At 48.1% G+C, this 20,055-nt stretch overlaps 7 protein-coding genes across 7 annotated transcripts; 2 read left to right on the forward strand and 5 right to left on the reverse strand.

Moving 5' to 3' along the window:
* Positions 1 to 718: 718 nt before the first annotated feature.
* On the reverse strand, positions 719 to 1,971 carry BT62DRAFT_363115 (1-aminocyclopropane-1-carboxylate). The gene is made up of 2 exons (XM_043180645.1): positions 1,592 to 1,971; positions 719 to 1,540 (listed from the first exon to the last, which is right to left on the reverse strand). Exons 1-2 carry the CDS (start codon positions 1,889 to 1,891, stop codon positions 782 to 784), a joined length of 1,059 nt encoding a protein of 352 aa, XP_043036402.1. The 5' UTR covers positions 1,892 to 1,971; the 3' UTR covers positions 719 to 781.
* Positions 1,972 to 5,556: 3,585 nt separating this feature from the next.
* On the reverse strand, positions 5,557 to 6,903 carry BT62DRAFT_954366 (uncharacterized protein). The gene is made up of 4 exons (XM_043188306.1): positions 6,321 to 6,903; positions 6,177 to 6,266; positions 5,803 to 6,121; positions 5,557 to 5,742 (listed from the first exon to the last, which is right to left on the reverse strand). Exons 1-4 carry the CDS (start codon positions 6,802 to 6,804, stop codon positions 5,562 to 5,564), a joined length of 1,074 nt encoding a protein of 357 aa, XP_043036403.1. The 5' UTR covers positions 6,805 to 6,903; the 3' UTR covers positions 5,557 to 5,561.
* Positions 6,904 to 7,444: 541 nt separating this feature from the next.
* Positions 7,445 to 10,522, reverse strand: BT62DRAFT_982363 (MCM-domain-containing protein; the record flags this gene model as incomplete). Its single annotated transcript, XM_043189675.1, has 8 exons — positions 7,445 to 8,020; positions 8,074 to 8,349; positions 8,400 to 8,493; positions 8,543 to 8,658; positions 8,709 to 9,535; positions 9,585 to 10,273; positions 10,321 to 10,435; positions 10,489 to 10,522. The coding sequence occupies 8 exons, from the start codon at positions 10,520 to 10,522 to the stop codon at positions 7,445 to 7,447; spliced, it is 2,727 nt and encodes a 908-aa protein (XP_043036404.1).
* A 320-nt stretch (positions 10,523 to 10,842) lies between these two features.
* BT62DRAFT_988551 (uncharacterized protein) lies at positions 10,843 to 13,561 on the forward strand. The gene is made up of 13 exons (XM_043190118.1): positions 10,843 to 10,906; positions 10,954 to 10,984; positions 11,034 to 11,170; positions 11,219 to 11,339; positions 11,390 to 11,569; positions 11,622 to 11,711; positions 11,758 to 11,854; positions 11,907 to 12,072; positions 12,123 to 12,242; positions 12,296 to 12,690; positions 12,747 to 12,959; positions 13,012 to 13,087; positions 13,143 to 13,561. The coding sequence occupies exons 1-13, from the start codon at positions 10,871 to 10,873 to the stop codon at positions 13,554 to 13,556; spliced, it is 2,076 nt and encodes a 691-aa protein (XP_043036405.1). The 5' UTR covers positions 10,843 to 10,870; the 3' UTR covers positions 13,557 to 13,561.
* A 335-nt stretch (positions 13,562 to 13,896) lies between these two features.
* On the reverse strand, positions 13,897 to 15,439 carry BT62DRAFT_904636 (PLP-dependent transferase; the record flags this gene model as incomplete). The annotated part of the gene is made up of 3 exons (XM_043183572.1): positions 13,897 to 14,942; positions 14,996 to 15,167; positions 15,221 to 15,439. The coding sequence occupies 3 exons, from the start codon at positions 15,437 to 15,439 to the stop codon at positions 13,897 to 13,899; spliced, it is 1,437 nt and encodes a 478-aa protein (XP_043036406.1).
* Positions 15,440 to 16,745: 1,306 nt separating this feature from the next.
* On the reverse strand, positions 16,746 to 17,891 carry BT62DRAFT_935633 (uncharacterized protein). The gene has a single exon (XM_043186986.1). It carries the CDS (start codon positions 17,507 to 17,509, stop codon positions 17,204 to 17,206), a length of 306 nt encoding a protein of 101 aa, XP_043036407.1. The 5' UTR covers positions 17,510 to 17,891; the 3' UTR covers positions 16,746 to 17,203.
* An 81-nt stretch (positions 17,892 to 17,972) lies between these two features.
* BT62DRAFT_973238 (uncharacterized protein) lies at positions 17,973 to 19,902 on the forward strand. The gene is made up of 5 exons (XM_043189102.1): positions 17,973 to 18,076; positions 18,134 to 18,162; positions 18,215 to 18,414; positions 18,468 to 18,584; positions 18,636 to 19,902. The coding sequence occupies exons 1-5, from the start codon at positions 18,074 to 18,076 to the stop codon at positions 19,751 to 19,753; spliced, it is 1,467 nt and encodes a 488-aa protein (XP_043036408.1). The 5' UTR covers positions 17,973 to 18,073; the 3' UTR covers positions 19,754 to 19,902.
* The last annotated feature ends 153 nt before the right edge of the window (positions 19,903 to 20,055 follow it).

Raw genomic sequence — 20,055 nt, forward strand, 5'->3', positions numbered from 1 at the left:
TGATTGCGACGACGATACGGAGACTGATGAGAAGACTGGGACAGCGATGATGATTTCATCGTTGCTCACAAGGAAGAGATGGAGGATGTAAAGGAGCTTAACATCAGCGTAGATGATGATGATATGGCTGGCGAACTGCTGGACCATCCAGACCAGGCGGCACGATACTGAAGTCCACTCATAATGACGAGAATTTTGTCAATTACAGACAGGACGTAATAATGCAAGCTCTGTGGTGTGGCCTTCCTTGACCAAATTGTATGGCTTGACTTCCCGTCTTTCTGCGCTATTATCATCCAGTTGCGCTTAAAACCTACAGATTATATAGACTTCGCGACCAACATTGGATACGCACATCATTGACACCTGTGATACAAGTAAGCTGTTATCGACAAGGCTTTTAATCAAATATACCTAGAGACCATCTGCATATGGCCATTCAAGCTTCAAGGGTGAAAGCGATTGCCATTGTCTGCAATATCAAGGCGTCTAGGGATCTACGGATGTCCAGCCTGAGTATCATATATATATATATATATATATATTACTGCGCACTGTGTCGCTGTCAGCACCTTTCTTCATCACGGTCGATGCGACGAATGTGTGCCCGATGTACTCGTGGGCTTAGACATCATCATTCTATTTGTCGACGATGAAGTCAGGGCAAAGATTATCAGTGAGGTGTAGGATCAGCAGAACAAGCAGAACACAGCTTCCATTTACTTACAATTACGTTGATTTCTCGCTTCAAATGCACTTGGTTACGCAAAAATAAATCCAATCAAGCTCCTACCTTATTCTCCATTTCAGAGTACGCATTAAGTGCCAACTGTCCACCCAAATGCGCATAGAGAACATTCCCTCCCTTGATCTCGCCCTTTCTGATCATATCAACCATCCCAGCTAGACTTTTCCCTTCATACACCGGATCCGTAATGAACGCGTCCAACCTCGCTCCATACTTTATAGCCTCTATCGTCTGCTTATCCGGTATGCCATACGATCCCGCATGGTACCTCTCATCCAAGATCACATCCGCCTCTGTAATATCCGCCTCGCTCAACCCAATCTTCGCAGCAGTGTTCTTCGCAATGCGCAGAACCTGCGCCTTGGTCTCTGCAGGCTTCGCAGACGCGTCTATCCCAATCACGCGACGGGGTGGCGAGGAGGGGTCAAGCTTGGAAAGGAGCTTGAACCCTGCGATCATACCCGCGAACGTGGATCCGGTCACGGCACATACGATTATCGTGTCGAAGAACACGCCCAGTTCTTTTTCCTGCGCGGCAACTTCGAATGCCCATCGAGCGAATCCGAGTCCGCCGAGGGGATGGTCAGAGGCGCCGGCCGGGATGTAGTACGGTTTCCCGCCCTCGGATTCGACTTCGGCGGTGAGGGAGGCTGCGGTGGGTTTGTGTTCGATACCAAAGGTGGAAGGATCCAGCCGTGGTTCCGCCCCCATTAACCGTGAAAGCTGTAGGTTCCCTACTTTGTCGTAGACGACGTCTTCCCAGTCTACCCAGTGCTCTTGAACAAGTTTAGCCTATCGAGAATGTCAGTGATAAACTTGGCCATCAATAGCTATCAGACATACCTTTAACCCATATTTCGCTGCGACTGCCGCAACCTGTCGTGTGTGATTGCTCTGCACGCCTCCAATGCTCACTAGAGTGTCGGCGCCTTGGGCGAGAGCTTCCGCCAAAAGATACTCCAATTTTCGCGTCTTGTTGCCGCCGAACGCAAGTCCAGAATTGCAATCATCGCGTTTGGCCCATATCTTCACTGCGCCGCCGAGATCGTCGGTCATTCGATTGAGAATATGGATAGGCGAGGGTCCAAAGAGTAAGGGCTCCCTCGGGAGCTCATTGAACGGGGAAGGGAGCGTCAAGGCCATCGTTGTGAAAAGGGAGATTCCTCACAATTGCAAATCAATAATTTCTTCCGTTTATCAGACTTTATCAGACCAGACGCCGTGGCCAAGCTGGAATGCGGGGAAGCGATGAATCAATTCCAAATTCGATACTGCCTGTAGGCACTGTTGCAACATCTATGCGTCATAGAAGGTTGTGAATCGAAGTCGAAAGACATCTTAAAGACTTCCAACGTAGGTGGGGGAACCGATGAAAATCGAAGCAATTTCGCGAAGGCTCAAGTTTTTGTTCAGGACGTCAATTAAGACCACAGTCCGACAGTATGTCAAATACACTGAGAGGAAGATTCAACAGGGCTTTAAGTATTCCGGATTTCGGAATATCAATCCTTTTCCAACGCAATCTGTTACCGGTCAAGCTGTGTATGAGATCCATTAGGCTCTATTGAGCTCAATTTTAATTAAACTAAGACTACTCACTACGACACGGGTAGATTGTAAGCCATACTCAGAGCAAGGGGCATATTAATAGCAGAAATGCGTGGTCAGAACCGGTCAGAATTGAACTTTGCGTAGTAGTTTCGGTGGTCTTCATATCACAGACAGTGTCGCACATCTCAGAGTGGTGAGTAGAGGAGAGTTGTGAATGAAGTCCAAGTCGAGAATACGTGTTCGAGTCACTGCAATCCAAAGTTTGATTCAGCTTCATGGAAATCGGCACAGCAAGCCAAACTCACCCATTTCAGAGCTCAAAAAGTGTCACTCAATTACATGTTGGATTAGCAAGCAGGAGCTCTGTCATATCCTGCTGGCAGAGCTTGATACCCCTTTATGTCAGGATGGACTATATATATTGAATATGGTCCATTGAGCACCTTCACCATGTTTCTGCTTATCACTATGCTGTGTGAGAGTGAGTATCTACTTATATTACTTTGTTTATGTTACTGATTGGTATCCTGTAGTCTATATTATAGCTAACAGTGTACTCTACTAGGTGCTATGAACACATGTCACTTTCTTAGAGGTTATATGGCCCTGAGAATTACTCTATCCCATCCTTCATACTCAAATGACTTCTGCCATTGCTGCCTTGACTACAGGCCTACCATCAAATGTTCCCACACTGAACACATCTGGTGACAACTGGTCCATCTTCTACCTCTGCTTTTCCACTAGTGTTCAAGCCAAAGGAAAACAGAGCATGACTCATGGTCATGCATGATCTTGATGCCAAGAATCCAGTGCAGCTCCTCCAAATCCATGATTTCCACATATTTTGCCATACCTTCCTTTACCTCTCACACTAGATGCAATGATGATGCTGCAATGGTGCAGTCATCAACATGTACAGCAATGACAGTCAAATTTTGACTCTCCTGCTTGTAAAACATGGCTTGATTAACATCACACTGCTTGAATCCCAGCTGCACCACCAAAATCTCAATGAGACATTGATACCAGTGATGACCACTCTGCTTCAAACCATACAGTCTTTATGAGATGGCAGACTTGACCAGGATGGGAGCCAGGCTCAGGATAGCCAGAAGGTTGATGCATATAAATGATTTCTTCATTGGTGAGCTTTTCATTCAAGTATGCACCCTTGATATTGAGTGCTGCAGCCATAGCAAGGATTGAACAGATTGGTGCAAGTCTAGCATAAGGGTTCTCACAAGTACCTGGCATCAACTACTTTGACACTTATGCCCCTGTTGCAAGACTTGCATCAATCCATTCAATCCTTGCTATGGCTGCAGCACTTGACCTAGAGCTCCATCAAGTTGATATCAAGGGTGCATACTTGAATGGAAAGCTCACCAATGAAGAAATCATTTATATGCATCAACCTTCTGGCTATCCTGAGCCTGGCTCTCATCCTGGTCAAGTCTGCCATCTCATAAAGACTCTGTATGGTTTGAAGCAGAGTGGTCATTGCTGGTATCAACATCTCATTGAGGTTTTGGTGGCACAGCTGGGATTCAAGCAGTGTGATGTTGATCAAGCCATGTTTTATAAGCAGGAGAGCCAAAATTTGACTGTCATTGCTGTACATGTTGATGACTGCACCATTGCAGCATCATCATTGCATCTAGTGTGAGAGGTAAAGGAAGGTATGGCAAAATACATGGAAGTCACAGATTTGGGGGAGCTGCACTGGATTCTCAGCATCAAGATCACGCGTGACTGTGAGTCACACTATGTTTCCCTTTCCCAACGCTCGTACATCGATGCCATTGTTCGTCGCTATGGCTTTGAAGACCTCAAACCAGTCTCTACACCAATGGATATTAATCTCCGTTTGTCTTCCTTTCCTGCACCAGCCTCTACCTGGGAAATTGCAGCCATGAGAGATGTTCCTTACAGGGAGTCTGTTGGCTCTTTGATCTGGGTTATGCTTGGGACACACCCTGACATCGCATTTGCCACGACAACAGTCTCGAAATATTCAACGGCTGCTGCAGAGGCCCATTGGAAGGATGTAAAACACATCTTTTGCTACCTGAAGGGTACGAGGGATTACTGGCTGACGTTTGGGGGAAACGGAAAGGTTTTGCATGGATATGTGGATGCTGATGGGAGCATGCCAGAGGATAGGCATGCCATTACTGGGTACGATTTCATGCTGAATGGTGGAGCTGTTTCGTGGTCGTCTAAAAAGCAGGAGATTGTCTCGCTTTCAACCACTGAGTCTGAATATGTGGCTGCAACACATGCATCAAAGGAGGTGCTCTGGCTTCGCAGTCTGCTCTCTCAAGTTTTCTCACTGATTACTGATGCTACAACTTTATTCTCAGACAATCAGTCTGTCATTGCACTCTCAGAGAGATCATCAGTATCATGCCCGAACCAAGCACATCGACATTCGCTTCCACTTCATTCGCTGGATCATCAGTGAAGGCTCCCTTCGTCTTGTTTATTGTCCCACTGAGGACATGATTGCCAATGCTCTCACCAAGCCTTTACCTTCGGCCAAGGTGAAGCACTTTGCTACTGAGCTTGGACTTCGCTCTGCTTGAGGGGGAGTGTTGGATTAGCAAGCAGGAGCTCTGTCATATCCTGCCGGCGGAGCTTGATACCCCTTTATGTCGGGATGGACTATATATATTGAATACGGTCTGTCGAGCACCCTCACCGTGTTTCTGCTTATCGCTACGCTGTGTGAGGGTGAGTATCTACTTATATTGCTTCGTTTATGTTACTGATTGGTATCCTGTAGTCTACATTATAGCTAACAGTGTACTCTACTAGGTGCTATGAATGCGCGTCACTTTCTTAGATTACAATCATCCTGACAAAAAATGAAAAAAAAAAAAATGGTGGGAGTATTTTTTATTAGTTGCTGGTGCACCTGAATGGAAACGTAACGGCGTCCGTAGCTACAGATAGCTATCTACGAAGTGTACTGAATGTGAGTGGCATACAGAAGATGTGAACCTACCTCATGCTCTACCACTTTGCTCAAGCCTTGTCATGAATACTCCCTCATGGCAATGAGGAGGTGATAAATATGGAGCTGAATTTTTACCGGATGAAATCGACTGAATTTCGGCGTTGATATCCGAATCTTTTTTCTTTTTTCTTTTCGGGGGGGGGGGGGTTATTTATGAGCTCACAGAACGTCATGAACCGAAGCCATCTGCAAAATCCATATCGTATAAGGAACATAATCCATATCTATAATAACCGCGAGCTAACATGAGCCTCCTGCAACATCAATGTCTGCAAGGCCAGCAATATCGTTATCCGTGTAGATTCTGTACTTGTTCTTTGGAACACCTTCGAAAGCAGTAATAAATCTCTCGTAAGAATTGTTGGCACCATCCACTCTATGGATCCAGATGCATCGGATAAAGTCGCCGTATTTCCTGTACCTGTGAAATCATCATTAGTTAATCCGCATCTCCTTAAATAAACTATAACAGCTGGCTCACGCTCCAGCATATACTTCTGGGTCCGACTGCGTTGAGTCACCGACGGTTAAAAACGTTTTGTTCGGGTACATGGCTTGGACGCGATCGATTTGAGAGAGCTTAAAGTCTAAGATATCGTTGGGGTTGGAGATGATATCAACGACTTGGGTGACATCTTCAAGGGTCAGATTCTGTGAAAAGATAGGACCGAGGCTATTTGGGAATGACGCCTTGAGAAAGTCACGCAGCAATGGGAAGAGCTGGTAAGGGGAAGCCGTGATGTAGATGAACGGAGGGTTGTCAAGTGTCTTGGCAAGAGACGCGTACAGATTAGGCATGCCTAACGCCGGTAGTGAGTTTCCAAAGAAGGACTAAGCAGGTAACTAGCACGTTACCTGGAACAGGCTCCGGATTATCGAAGAGGGTGGTCTTCACATATTCAAGCTTGTTCAAAACGTGGCTCACTTTCGCAGTGTCGTCGATATCTAGAACAAGAGTCAGTCCAAAACGGAATCCAAGGAATTTAAATGTACGCGCACCGGAAATAACCCCAAAGCCATCGGTGCCGGATGAGAATATCGTTGTGGAAATGGTATCCCCATTATTGAGCAACGTCCCTGTAAAGGTGTTTCCTCCCTCGCATCGACCTATGGACGCGTTTGTCACAGCCAATCCAAGGTCTGGTAGACCCGACGTGGCAGACAAGGTTGCCTGCTCACTGCACTCAGCTACGTCCACCGAAAGCGAAACGCCTGGCACTCCAACTGCAGCAAACAACTTGAGTCTCTCCACCGCCTTGTCTATGCTGCCGTTGTTCTCCCATGCCGTGAGGGTATTCGTCAAAGTTGTTAAATCGATTTGTTTGTGATATACAAAAGATTGCAAGCTGATGACGCTGTTAGAAGCATTGTTTGGATCCTGGAAGGCGGGCGCATCGAATAAAAGTACTTCGTCGGCCGACTCAAGTAGTGTAGCTCGAGCCGTGGCCAAAACAAAGGAAAGGAGTAAAGCAGCGAACCGCATGTTGAACGAGTGAGAGGGAAAGAAAGAACGTGAATATATATGCACTCTGGAAGGGCCGTCCTCAGATGGTGGAAGCAGCGCACCACATCTAGAAAATACGGAACGAGCGACGCGACAGCGTAAGAGAGAAGGAAGGTTTGGGTCACACGTGCGACTGGAAATATCACGTAGACCATAATCGGGACCGGACCGACAGCTCTGCAGAGAAAGAGGTAAATGATCAAGTGGATCAAGATCCTTTTTTATTTTTTGAGTACTTGAAGCTTGAAGCTTGAGGTCTAGCGATAGTCCAAGTTTCAAGACCAAAGGAGCCGACCAAGAACAACGGAATCAGAATACCAGCGCTCCAGTACCATGCCGTCGCACAAATTATGCTCCTACACGACGTTAAAAGGCATCTTTAGCCGAGCTAATGCAAGCATGTTGTTTGTAAGAGCACACTTGATGGAGACATTGTATTCTGATGTCTGTGGCTACGCGCCAATAATGGTTCCGAGAGCGAACGTAGCCAAAGGGTGAAATATCTGAAAGCAAAAATAAGCCCTGCGCTGCGCACTGTCACACTTGGACGTATGTTGATACAACCAAATAAATTAATAAATATACACCACGCAGACTACAAAAGTAAGAATTTCGTACATCAACCGTCTATCTTCCGAATCATACGCTTATCCCTTTCCCCAACAACCTTCAAGAGACCTTCGTTCTCCAGACCTTTGATGACTTCAGAAAACTCGGCGGGGTCAATCCTGACGCTGCTCTGGCCACCAAGGGCCTTTATTGTGTCGGCCCATTTGACCCCCCTTCCGCCTCCAGCACCATTGAGAATATTCAATATCTCCTTTCGCATATCGTCTCTCAGCTTCCTCTGTCCTTGCCCAGTACCCGTGTTCAGCATGCCCATATCAATCTTGCCAGTGCGGGGATCCATAGCACTGGTTCTGATCGCCTCACGCATCAAACGGTATGCCTCCCGGACATCTTCCACCTCCACAAACTCAGACAATCGCATACGCGCATGTCCTTCCGACAACCGGATCATGCTCTCCAGCTGTCGAGTCGTCGCCGTAATCCGCTTCTCACTCGCGCGAGGGTCGTCCCCCATGTTACGCATCTCGACGTAGGAACGAACGAGCTCCGCCCCTGCGTCTTCTGTAATCATGGGATAAACTTTGTTACGCGCATACTCGATGTACGCAGAGAGCTCGTTTATAGGCTTCGAAGAGGAAATTTTAATCAAATGACATCAAGCGAGCGAAGCCGGCTTACTAGAATGTCAGTGTTTCCTGAGGCCGGCGTGTCTTCTAGGTACAGTCCAACAAGATGTTGCGCCAATCGCCGGTCGAGAGCCTCATCCACTTGGTCCAGGACCAGGTACAAAAGGTCGAATCGAGAGATTAGCGTTGGAGGTAAATCAATGTTTCGCGTGATGGGGAGGTCGATGTCATACTTGGACCCGACTGGGTTCGCTGCAGCTAAGATCGAGGTTCGCGCATTGAGTGTTGTGATGATCCCCGCTTTGGCAATTGATACAGTTTGTTGTTCCTTCAGGCGTGTAGTGAGCAGCGTGCACGAATAGGAATCGCTAGGCTCACCATAACTTCGTGTAAAACGCTGCGTGTGGCATCGGCCATCTTGTCAAACTCATCGATACAACAAACACCACCATCACTCAGAACAAGTGCTCCACTGGCGACATTATTAGCCTTCAATTAAAACACGCCAATGCCAGGTTTACCTTTGCAAAACAAGCTGTTTGGAGTCCGGATCGCGAGTAACGTACGCCGTCAAACCGACGGCAGACGAGCTCTTTCCAGAGGTGTATACTCCACGGGGAGCAATCTTATGCACATACTAAGGTAAAAAGTCAATCCCTTTCCGTCTCGCAGCAGTGAAACCCCGACCTGTAAGATCTGTGATTTACTCATACCCGGATCACCGACCAATAGAACATTGATATCCCCCCGATATCTTGGGCCACCTCCACCTCCACCACGAGCAATGCTTTTGTTAGTGCCTCCGAAGAGTTGCAGCAAGATACCTTTCTTGACGTCGTCCATATCACAAATCGAAGGCGCAAGAGATTGTGAGAGCACATCGTAAATGTCTGGTCTCATGCTCAGCTGTCGAATTTTATCCTCCATTTCAGCTCTGCGCGTTTGTTTTCCATCCCGTCCTCGTTCTTCTTCCTCATCATCAACGCCGTCTCCGACCCCGCCAACTCCCGGCACGCGGTCACCTCCGGCCGGACGCGTCGACTTGTCGAATCCGAGCCCTGTCCCGGAGCCAAGCTTAACATGAACAACGTCTAAATAGGTCTTGAAGAGACTCTTCATTGTCCTCTGGTTTGGGTTGACCCTAACGGGTACGCTACGGAAGATACCAGAGACGACGAGTCTGTCACCGGGCTTGGAAACGTCAACGAGCTCATCGTATACGCTGAGAGACACAGTATGGGGAGTTTGCCCGTCAGGCACGGCATCAGGAGTCTCCTGAAGACGGATAACCTGTCTGTCGGCGAATTCACAGCGGTTGTGGACGAGCGACATGGTCCCGATGGTGGCACAGACGTCTCGAGGACACCGCGCCGGTTCCTCAATCTTGCCTCGGTCGATTTCTACTTGGACGGTGTGCGAGCATGTCAAGCAGCGGAAGAACGCGACTTTCATATCAGGGATGACGGGAGTTGCACGAATAACTAGACCTTTGATGCAGACGAGCTTATCCGTGTCTAAGAGCCTGATTAGCGATTTGACGAATAAAGTTCACAGGATTCTCACCTGTAGGATTTAGATCCCTCATATTGACTGCCTTCAGGCCAAAAGGGCGCACTTTATATACCTTGCCCATTATATCCGCAATCTCGTCATCGCCATCGGCGCCCTCCATCCCTTCCATGCCAGCTTGCTGGTCCATATCCGCTGTCTCTAGCATAAGATCTTTCAAGACTTGGTCCATGGCTGGTATAACTTCTTGTGGATATTTGACCAATTGACCATGAAGCTTCTTTGAAGGAGGATACGACAGGAGGTTTTGCATATCCAGATTGAGGTTCATTTCGCCGGTCTGCCTCAATCGACGTAGATAGGTCTCATATAACAACACCTCTCCTTCCTCCGGTGAGGCAAGAACACGCGTCGGTCGGCCGTGATCGCGATCGTGAGCCACACGATACTTGGTTTTGAAGCCTTTGAGAAAGTCGCGGAAGAGTTTCATGGTTTCCGCGAGGTTGACGGTGGTACCCCAGATGGCACGAATTTCATCTGGTTCTTCGGATGGTGCCTCTGGAACAGAAAGAGGTGGGGGAGTGTCGAGATGAGTACCGTCAGAATTGAAAGGGTCGGATCGCTCGACATTGGAGACAGGCCGACGTGCACGACGTGCACTTGAGCTGGGGGTAATCGATAGAGATGAGTGGATATCTCCTCTCCGGTTCCTTGGTGTAGGAGTTTGAAGAAGAGAAGGGCTCCTTTTTGCGGTTTAGCTGAGGAAAATGTAATGAAAAAAAGAACATACTGAGGGAAGTCGAGATGATCTGAATCTGGTGGACCATCTGAGGCGATGATTACGCGTTGTCTGCTCCCTTTCGCAGGCGAAGAACTTGGAAAGGCCATTGGAGAGGAGCTTCCACCTGGTAGCGTCGTCAGAGAGAGAGCGGCAACAGAGCATGCACAATCTAGTCACCTGCAAAAAGTGGCGTTCTCTTCGGTGTGGCCATTCCAACTGCCCTCCTAGCTATTATTCCCGCCATAGGTGTACTATCAGGCGCGTTCTGCCTTCTCCGAGAAGCTGGTGTGCCTGCTGTTGAAGGCGTACTGCCCTTGAAAAAAAGGGGATTGGCATCTGATGATTGCTGAGGAGCAGTGGCGTCCTCCATGTCAACATCATCGGAGGATAGGTTGATTTCTGGAGGAGAAGACATGCTTGATGCACGAAGTAACAATGCAGATGGAGTGAATGGAAGAGGTCGCGTCACGACCCCGACGCGTCAAATGTTACTTTAGGGCCGGTCTCAAAATTGGGAATTCCTTTGCCCACCCTCCACTCTTTCTCCTTCTCTTCAGTCATGTCGCCGATTCCAAATTTTGAAGATATTAGCCAGGTTCGGTTTCCTGTCCTAACTTTGCTCTCCCATCTCATATGAACCAGTCTGTGTTTTTGATACCCTACAGCTCTTTGGGTACGTTGAGGCCCCTTCTGTGCAGTCAGGATCGTGACAGTTGTGGCAGATGACGGTCCTGAAGAAGAAAACGAGACGGATTTGCGAGAGGCTCGTGATGTCCTTGAAAATGATCTTGAGCATGGCGATATCTTGAGGTGGGAGGCGTATCAATCCGCCTGGGCAAAATGTCTTGACAAGCTTCAAGTGAGTATCCATGATTGCGGATCTGTACCACGCTAAGCATATCTGTAGACTATCATCCAGAAACTACATGAGCCCGTTGTTGAGGCTATTGCTGAAGAAATCAAAAACGCGTACACGGAAACCTTTCCTGGGCTGCCATATCCTGAACTGCCTACCATAACGATATCTAGTACGACTTCTTTCTCCTTGCTTAGAATTTTACATTAATTCACTAGTCAGACCCTGCTGGTGGGACGTCGTTTCTCAATGAACTCACCAACCAGCTCGATCGCTCGAACGACGAAGCTGACCCTAGCTCATTCGTCACACACCTGCATCCTGCAGAATGCTCCAATATCATGGCCGGAATGAAAATGTTGATCACCGGCTTTATAGACAGGCCACCGGATAAAGCAAAAAGTGGGTAGGTGTGCGCTACTTGTTCTTTCCCCGCTTCATCCAGTTCTGTCAGCCCAATTCAAAAGGAAACCAGCCACTTCGCTTGCAAACTATGACATTAATCTTCTTAATGCATGGTTCGCGGCCGTTCGGAATGACCGAGGTAATTATCCTAGTACAGTCTAGTTGCCATCTAACGCCCTCTTCAGAACAGCGCAATGCAAAAGTGCCGAGTCTAGTTGCGGTTTTGCACGACTTTGAGCAATTTAACCCTTCTGTAATGCAAGACATTATCGACATCTGCAGGTTTGTCACTAAAGCGCCTTCATTTTTGTGCTAAGTTATAGCTGTTCTCTAGTCTTCACATCCCTCAACTTCCCCTTGTTTTCGTCATGGCTCTCTCATCGGCTCAATCTCCTTCGTACCTGCATGTTACGTATCCTCGCTCGACTCTGGCGGTTCTACGGATTAGGCAATTCCACGTACCTTTCGGCTTGCATGCCCTTGAAGAAATGTTGCGGCAGGTATACGACTCTATCGAATGAGAGTAACAACGGACTAACGCGTTCTCTAGACTTTCTTTACCACCACCTTCGACCCCGATGTTATGCTTGGTCCTGCCGCTCTCGGCTTCATAGTTGACTACTACTCTCGATACAATTCCTCGTTGGATTCCTTATTGAACATGTTCCAGGTAAATCAAGTTCTTACATTGATTGCCCTTTCTGATTCAACCTGGCTTGAAAGCTCGTTTACTTGAAACATTTCATGATCAACCCACTGTCTCCATTAGTGAAGACTACTCCTGCGGCAGACATACTATCGGCAGTGGCATCCTACTCCTTTGTAGATACACTATTTGGTCGGTTGTGCACCACCAAAACTTCAGATGCCTGGCGTGAGAAACCACTGCCTACGTTGATAATAGCAGTCGATGAAGCTCGCGAGGTTTTCAATGCTTGCATCAGGAAATCGCGGCTCGGCTTCGAATTAATGATAGTCGTCAACACATCCTTGGCGAGCTTAGGATACAAGAGTGTCGAACCGGATGCGCATCATAGTACTGCTTTGTTAAGAATTGCCATTGATCTTGTTAAAGGGCGAGCTACAAAGCACATTGAGATGCTAAGTTCTCTCATCAGGTTCGTTTTTTCGCCCGCAGATCCCTTTGCACAGGTACTGACACATGACCGTACAGAAAACTGAAGTTCTCCGAAGTATCATCCTTCTTGGATACCTTGCGGACCTATTACCGCGATGCACCCGCCCATATTCGGGACCAAGAGGGGAAGCACAAAGAACACATTGACCATTTCATCGCTGGCTTACCACAAGAGGGCGATGATCAGTATTCCGAGAAGATGCGGCAGCTTGCCATTGATATAGGAGATTGGTTACTTAATTATCTTGAGTGCGTTCATCAACCTCGGTTATCCATCACGCGTTCTGATGTATCCTTGAAGTGAACTTGTGCAGCCCCTTGAGGAACTCCCCCTATGGGAAGTCTGGTCCACAGGTCAAACACCATTTCCAATGGAGGCACGTTGCGGACGTTCACAATTTATCCCTATGAATCTGATTGACATATGCATAGCTCATGAATCCATCGATACGAGCTTCCACCGTCTCCGGTCTGCTCCGCTCCCATGAGTTTAGCGATTCCGCCAAAAAGCCGGAAGAAACGAATCTATGGGACCTTCCGGATACTGGCATTCTTTTCCAGCGATATCTAGATAGTGGGAAGATGATCAACGTCTATGACTGGTTTGATTCTTTCCAGTCGGTTCTGGAGACTCAGCGCAGGGAGACCTCGGGTCCCAGAAAGGGGTCCCCGAGAAAACGAGGGAAGAAGAGTGTTGGTGGAGGCAATGAGGGCAAGTGGAAATTGCAGGTTCAGGCTAGATTCATCCGCGCATTGCATGAGCTTGATTATCTGGGTTTCGTAAAGCACACAGGGAGGAAGGCTGATCATGTTATTAGGACCGTGTTCGATGTTTGCGATACGTAATATTGACCTCCTCTTGACTTTGGGCGATACTTTAGAAGCATCGCTTTCGTAGGACCGGGGTTCAGAACGTCGATGGTTATGATTACTACATGTCAAAAGTACATCAATCCTGAGAGCAAGCGGGTTTCGCACATTCTAGTGACCAGCAGTCCCGTTGACGGATCCGACATCATGTTGAGGATGATCTGTCTTCGACATTTGAAAGGTTGAATGGCCTGTTACCGTTTAATAATGTCCTAAATTGGTGTAGGAATTGTGCCCGTTTGATGATAAGAGCTCAGCCGACCATCGATCAATTGTCTGTTAATTTAACCATTCAACAACTATACTAATTTACCTTTTACTGCCCGTATCGCTGAGTAAATCCCCTATGGAAGGACTCAAGCTTGCCAACATATTCCTCAACGCCAGGACATAAACACGTAACGCGGTAATGCCACTGGCCTTCCTTTTGTCCGAACCCGCTTCCTGGAACCACACAGATACCGGTCTCGTCGAGCAGTTGCAAGGCATAGAACGCGTCGGGCTCCTTTCCTGCCTTCCTTGCCTCCTCAATAGCCTTGTCTGACAACGATATTTGGGGGTAAAGATACAAAGCTCCAGGAGAATCAACACATGAGACACCCGGTAGCGCATTAAGCTTTGCAGACATGAGTTTAGTACGGGACGCGAGCGCCTCATGGATGGTATCCGTCTCCTTCTTCCACAATTCGTAGCTTTCTTCGCCCTCCTTGGGGGGACGCACCATGGAGTCCACACCGATTTGACCTGTGAGTGGGGGGCACAGTCCGACCGAAACCATCTTGTAAATCAGAGCGAGAATCTCCGGGGAGACGTTGGTGCACTCAAAGTATCCGCCACGGCGGCCACACTCGCCTGAGACGCCCTTGGAGATGGAGTGGAAGGAGATAAGACCGATGGGAGAGCCCATCCGGGATACGATCTTCTTGAACGAGGCAAAGGGGTGAGTGGAGGGGCTGTGGAGGTTAAGCTGGTAGACCTCGTCGGCGAGGAGAACGAGTGAGTGACGCTCGCAGAGCTTAACAACGTCTTCCTGGGTGGCCTCATCAAGTAAAGCGCCGGTCGGGTTACCAGGGTTGATGATGACGAGAGCCTTGGGGGTGATTCCGGCTTTGATGGCGTTCTGGATCCCAGCCTCGATCTCTTCGACGGACGTGGCCCAGTCGGAGGGTTCATCTAAATGGTACGGGATTGCCGCGCCATTGTGCTGCGCGAGGGTTGCGGTATAGAGGGGATACTGCGGGATTGGAATGAGAATACCAGAATGAGGAGCCGAAATGAGCATTGAGATCAGTAGGGAGACTCCTGCCGAAGCTCCGGCGGTTAGGAAGATGTTGTCTGGACTCGATGGGTACCCATCCCGCTCTACACATGGCTTAGCACGTCTAGAAGCATGATTTGGAGAGAAGAACACGTACCCTCAATAAATTTGGCGACATTCTTCCGGATGAAGGGGACACCCATGCTGTGCGAGTAAGCACCGACCGAGCCTATTTCTTCCTGAAGCTCCTTCGCGCGTGCAATGACATCCTTAGGGAAGGCGTTGGGCGCAAGCTCAGCCAATGCTGGCCATTCCATCAACGCCGCGATCTATGGCGCCATCAGCGCTGTTCAAGTCTTTGAGTCAGATTCGATTTTTTTACCTGTCTGGTAAAAGTGATCGGAGGCTGATCCAATCCCTTTTGCTGGGGATTCCCTATGTTCGAGGAGATAACCTTGTCGAAAGGAAGGCCGTGATTCGATTCCTTGAGCTTGTTGCGGTACTCTTCAGCCTTGATCGCAAGCTCACCGCGTACGGCGTACTGTACTTTCAGGACCGACGGATTCAAATGATCGACAGTTAGTGGGCGATGCGTAGACATTATTGGTGAATGACGAGGGTAGATGGAGGTTAAAAGCAAAGTGGTCTTCCGACGGGACCTCGATGCAGGAACCGAGACCTGGCGAAACATGCCAGATACAGACCAGATTATATGTTAGGTAAGACCCCAGGAAAAACTTGTAAATGGCAGGATGCAACGAGGATCGATGGCATTGTGTCAACTTTTATACGGACACGTTTGACAGCTACATGGCGATACAGACAGCACAAACAGCAATGGAGGTATTATGGAGCTGAGCGATATGTGCTATGGGATGTTAAATACCCTTCAGCACATTAAGGGACACATAACACCTAAAAACAAATAATAAATTATTCGTTGCAATCGATGAAGCTAGACTTTATGACGATATGAAATCCCCAAAGTCGACACAAGGCCTGACAAAACGACATATATATATGAATAGATCCACCCAAAAAATGTACACCTTGTGATCCAGAATATATTCCAATGTCGACCTTCTCGATTTGGCTATCCACATCCGGACTTTGCTTGGGGCTGGGAAGATATCAGTAGCTGGACAAACACCGTATCTCAACGCTCAGGTGGTGTCACCACGGTCTATTGTGAGAATTAAAAGTCGAATGGAAGCAAAAGTCGTCCCTGTCAACATTGGTAACCTAGAATGGAGGAAGGGAATTTTAGAAAGATACTCGTATTACAATTTTTTTAACTCTAAACTCAATATGGTTAGTCAGTGGCCTGGACACTTGTAACTCGTGGTGTGTGGGGCTCTGATGCCCCAAAACTTCCTTGAACAGAAACGGAATCTCTGGCAGTAGGAGATGACTCGTTCAGCGTTTTCAGTATTCAGACGTAGTTTACTACTTAGAGAGAGATCGGAAGTTGGCCACAATAAACAACGATAGCGTCAAGAGAAATGGACGATATAACGTTGGGTAACGCAAGCTTTTCAAAACCAGATTGGGTTTCCAAGCACGAGTTGTGACGGTTCCTTGATCCTGAAAAGAACTCCCGTCAACTCTGGTAAATATTAAGTGCGCCTCTGATGCTTCATCCAATTCCGAGTCCCATCGTACATTGAAAGGCTCTTAGTATAGAGATTCCAGACTAAGAAGGTAGCTTTGAATCTGTCTGCCCCTCCTCTCTCCGAGGATTGTACATATCGACGGGTACTTCCGGCATCCCTCCATTCAGAAATGTAGTTTTACAAATCATTATGGAGGAGATCATTTAGCATGAAACACACCCACCGAACCGGTCCGCCTGTGTGATTTCTTATTCCGGCTGTATCCTCACCTCTATTGCTCTACTCGAGCAAAGTTCCTGCATCCTTCTCGACATTCAAGTTCCCCCTGGAAGCGATGACATAGAACGTTGACCATGCTGTTGCCGCCCCGGAGGGGGCTTTCCATAAGGTTTGAACTTGCAATTACGGTAGCTGAGAATGCGTCTTATCCAAGTTCTGCACAAATCTGAAAATCGTACCCAGTAGATCAACATTTCGTGATTCGGGTGTCTTCCAAGAAGAAAATGTTAGGGAGGAATATATAGAGGAGTCACCGTGCCCAACCCGTGACGGGGGAAGCGAAGGCAAATTTGTAAACGTATAGTAAACGAGGCAGTGTACCACCAAAACGAGGGTTAAGTTAGACTAGCAGCATGATAAATACCGGTCTGTACCGCAACCCATGCCGCATAGAGGTGACATAGGCCGCTAACCGCAGGAAGTTGAATTCACCACCATCAACTGCATGACCTTGACCATTGTATAGCATCGATCTAGAACATGAATGCGCCTAGTGAAAGGTCAATCTGAGAAGCGTGAAAAGTTTCCGTAAAGGAAGAAGGGCACCGCAGTGAGCCCTGCAGGTGTGCTAATCGTGAAAGCAACCAGAAATAGTACAGAGGCAGTCTGACTAGTACAGCAAGTCCAAAAGGCAAACAGACGAGAAGCTGGACGCCCAAAGAGGGATATCCACAAGGTAAGTCCGTGCGCTTTAAAGAAAAGGAAAGCAGCAAAGTAGCATCCTTCGAACAGCGGGCGGAAGAGATCGATGGCAGGCTTCTACGAGCGTCCAAAGGCATTGAGGAATTCAGGTTCGTCGACGTGTAGCCTGTGGCAAAAAATGCGCACGTTGAGTAAGCCGCAAGGAGGCAATGCTTGCTCCGACTCAACAAGCGATTCGAAAAACGTTGGTTCGATATCAGGAAATTCATCATCAGGTCCTACATATCGCCATTCAGACAGTCGTGATTAATCTTTGATAGTTGAGTATTGAACGGTGAACGCAACGCAGCTGAGTCGGTATGTATTTTGAGACGGGTATTATACTTGACGCCACAAAACAGCAAGAGTAATTGAAATGAATCGAGGAGAGACAATGGAAGCCATAGGAAAGGGAAAAATACGAGACAACGAAGAGGGATATCGGAGTTCGGACCGGCTGAGTGTGGTGTTGTTTGTGAATACGGTCTGTGCGCAGACATAAATGGAGACCCGACCCGTCAACGAACGTCAACATAACCCTCTTTTAACCCCCACTCGATGCTTGTATATCTGTCGCTGAAGGTAGAGTCGCAATAACACAGCCAGCGCACGTCGCTGGCGGGCGAGCTCGCCCCAGCGTCACACGTTCTATTAGTCGCAAAATGGTGCGTATATTTTTGCCCTGTTTCCGACGTCCCGTTGACAGCCCACGTCCTGTACAGGTTTTAATCAGCAGCAAGAAATATGCATGGTCAGTCTTATCGTCGCTTTCTTCTAGTAGAATATGCTGACGGTTTCTTTAGTGAAACCTGTATAAAAGGCCACCGTTCATCTGCATGCAAACACACCGATCGTCCATTGTTCGAGATTAAAAAGAAAGGCAGACCAGTAACACAGTGCGAGCACTGTCGAGAATTACGAAAGAGAAAACAAGTTCACGTTAAATGCATATGTATGACCAAGGAGGACGCTGGAGTGCCTACATCGAGCACCGCAAAGAAGGGTAAGTGGTATCGCCATCCCGGAATGCGGGGGAGCTGATCTCTCATCATCTAGGTCTCAGCAAGACGCTGGAAACTGCCGCGTTTCCAAATGGGTTACCCGAAGTCCTCGAGGCGTCCGTGATACATCAAGCACCTTCGGATGGAGTATCGTCTGATTCAGACCACAGTGGTGCGTTCAATTTACCGCTGACAATTTCATCCAATTAAATCAAATTTACAGGCGATAGCTGCGCCTGTGCGTCTGGTGCTGTCTCCGTCGATGAGCTTTGTGCTTGCGCGACGCCTCGGAAGAGCGCTCCCCGGAGACGTCCCAAGGTCGACACTGAAACACGAGCATCAACATCACCCCATCCTCCAGAAACCCCGTCCATTAACTCCTCCCACATTCTTGCACGGATCGCTGAATTGCGACCTGTTCTCCCGAAGCCACCCGCTATCAACGGCCCTGTCCATGTTCCCTCAGCTGGTATCAATCATGTCTCGGCTATCCGCCATCATGGTCATGACACTTCTTTCAGCCCGTATGGACGAGCCTATGGACAAGTACATATGTCGTCTAGACCCAGCTCTCCGCTGGCTAATGACATGTATAGTGCTATTCCGTCCAGCTCCAACGTCCCAATCAATCAGACTCAAGCATTCAATAACGTTCTATGGTCGCAATCACAGAACGCAGAAACCGCTATGGAATTCCCTATGTCTTCCATGTGCGGGTGTGGTGACAACTGCGGTTGTCCAGGTTGTAGCCAGCACGATCCGTCAGGAGATCGTGCCGCATACAACTTCTTCTCCTGCTCCAATCCCAGTGCTTGTGGAGCTTGCCTCGACTGTCTTGTGCAGTCCTTGCCTTCGTTTCCACAAGCATCTCCCACGGAAACCCAAGATCCGACTAGTACACTCGACGAATGGATGCGCCAATTCAACGCAGGAACATCATTCGACGAGATGGCTCAATCTGTGCCTTGGATGACCCAAGACCGGCCCAGGCTCTGTCCAATTGACAATGGCTGCCTGCCGGGGTCCTGTCAGTGTGATATGGCCAGGGATGGAAGCAGTGCCGCGCTCACCACGACGTGCGAGAAGGGCTGCAGGCGAAAAGAGTTGTCGAACGGATTACCGTCGTTGTTCGATTATCCCCCACCAGCTATGCCTCTAGGTTTTGGCACGCAAGTCCAAGGTGATGGGTCCTTGACGTTGCCAGGGCTAGCTCGGAGTCGTTCTTCTTCGATGTCTTCCCGTTCAAGTTCTCCGGGTGGTGCGTCACCTGGAGGGCGGATATCATGTTGTGGTGGTTTGTCGGGGAGGAGATCCTCCCCAGATGTGGGCACTGGGCAGTAATCCAGATGTCGACGTTCCTTGGTTCAGTGATATGTGAATTTATTAGTTTGGACTTTCAACTTTTTGTTTTTTCTTCGTTCCGTTTACTTCCTCCATCATCTCGTTATTATTTGTCTTCCTTTCGCATTACGGTTGTTGCCCTTGAAATGACTCGTTCGTGCGACTTCTTTGTCAGTATTAGTATCTAGTGCCCTAAGGTATCTTACTCGACTGGAAGTTATCTATACTAACATGTACAGAATATATCTGTTATTTCATAAATGGCCTAATGGCTACATTTAAGAATTCACCGGTGTGATTGA

The sequence above is a fragment of the Guyanagaster necrorhizus genome (assembly GCF_019112545.1).
Source record: "Guyanagaster necrorhizus MCA 3950 unplaced genomic scaffold BT62scaffold_26, whole genome shotgun sequence".
Classification (NCBI taxonomy): Eukaryota; Fungi; Basidiomycota; class Agaricomycetes; order Agaricales; family Physalacriaceae; genus Guyanagaster; species Guyanagaster necrorhizus.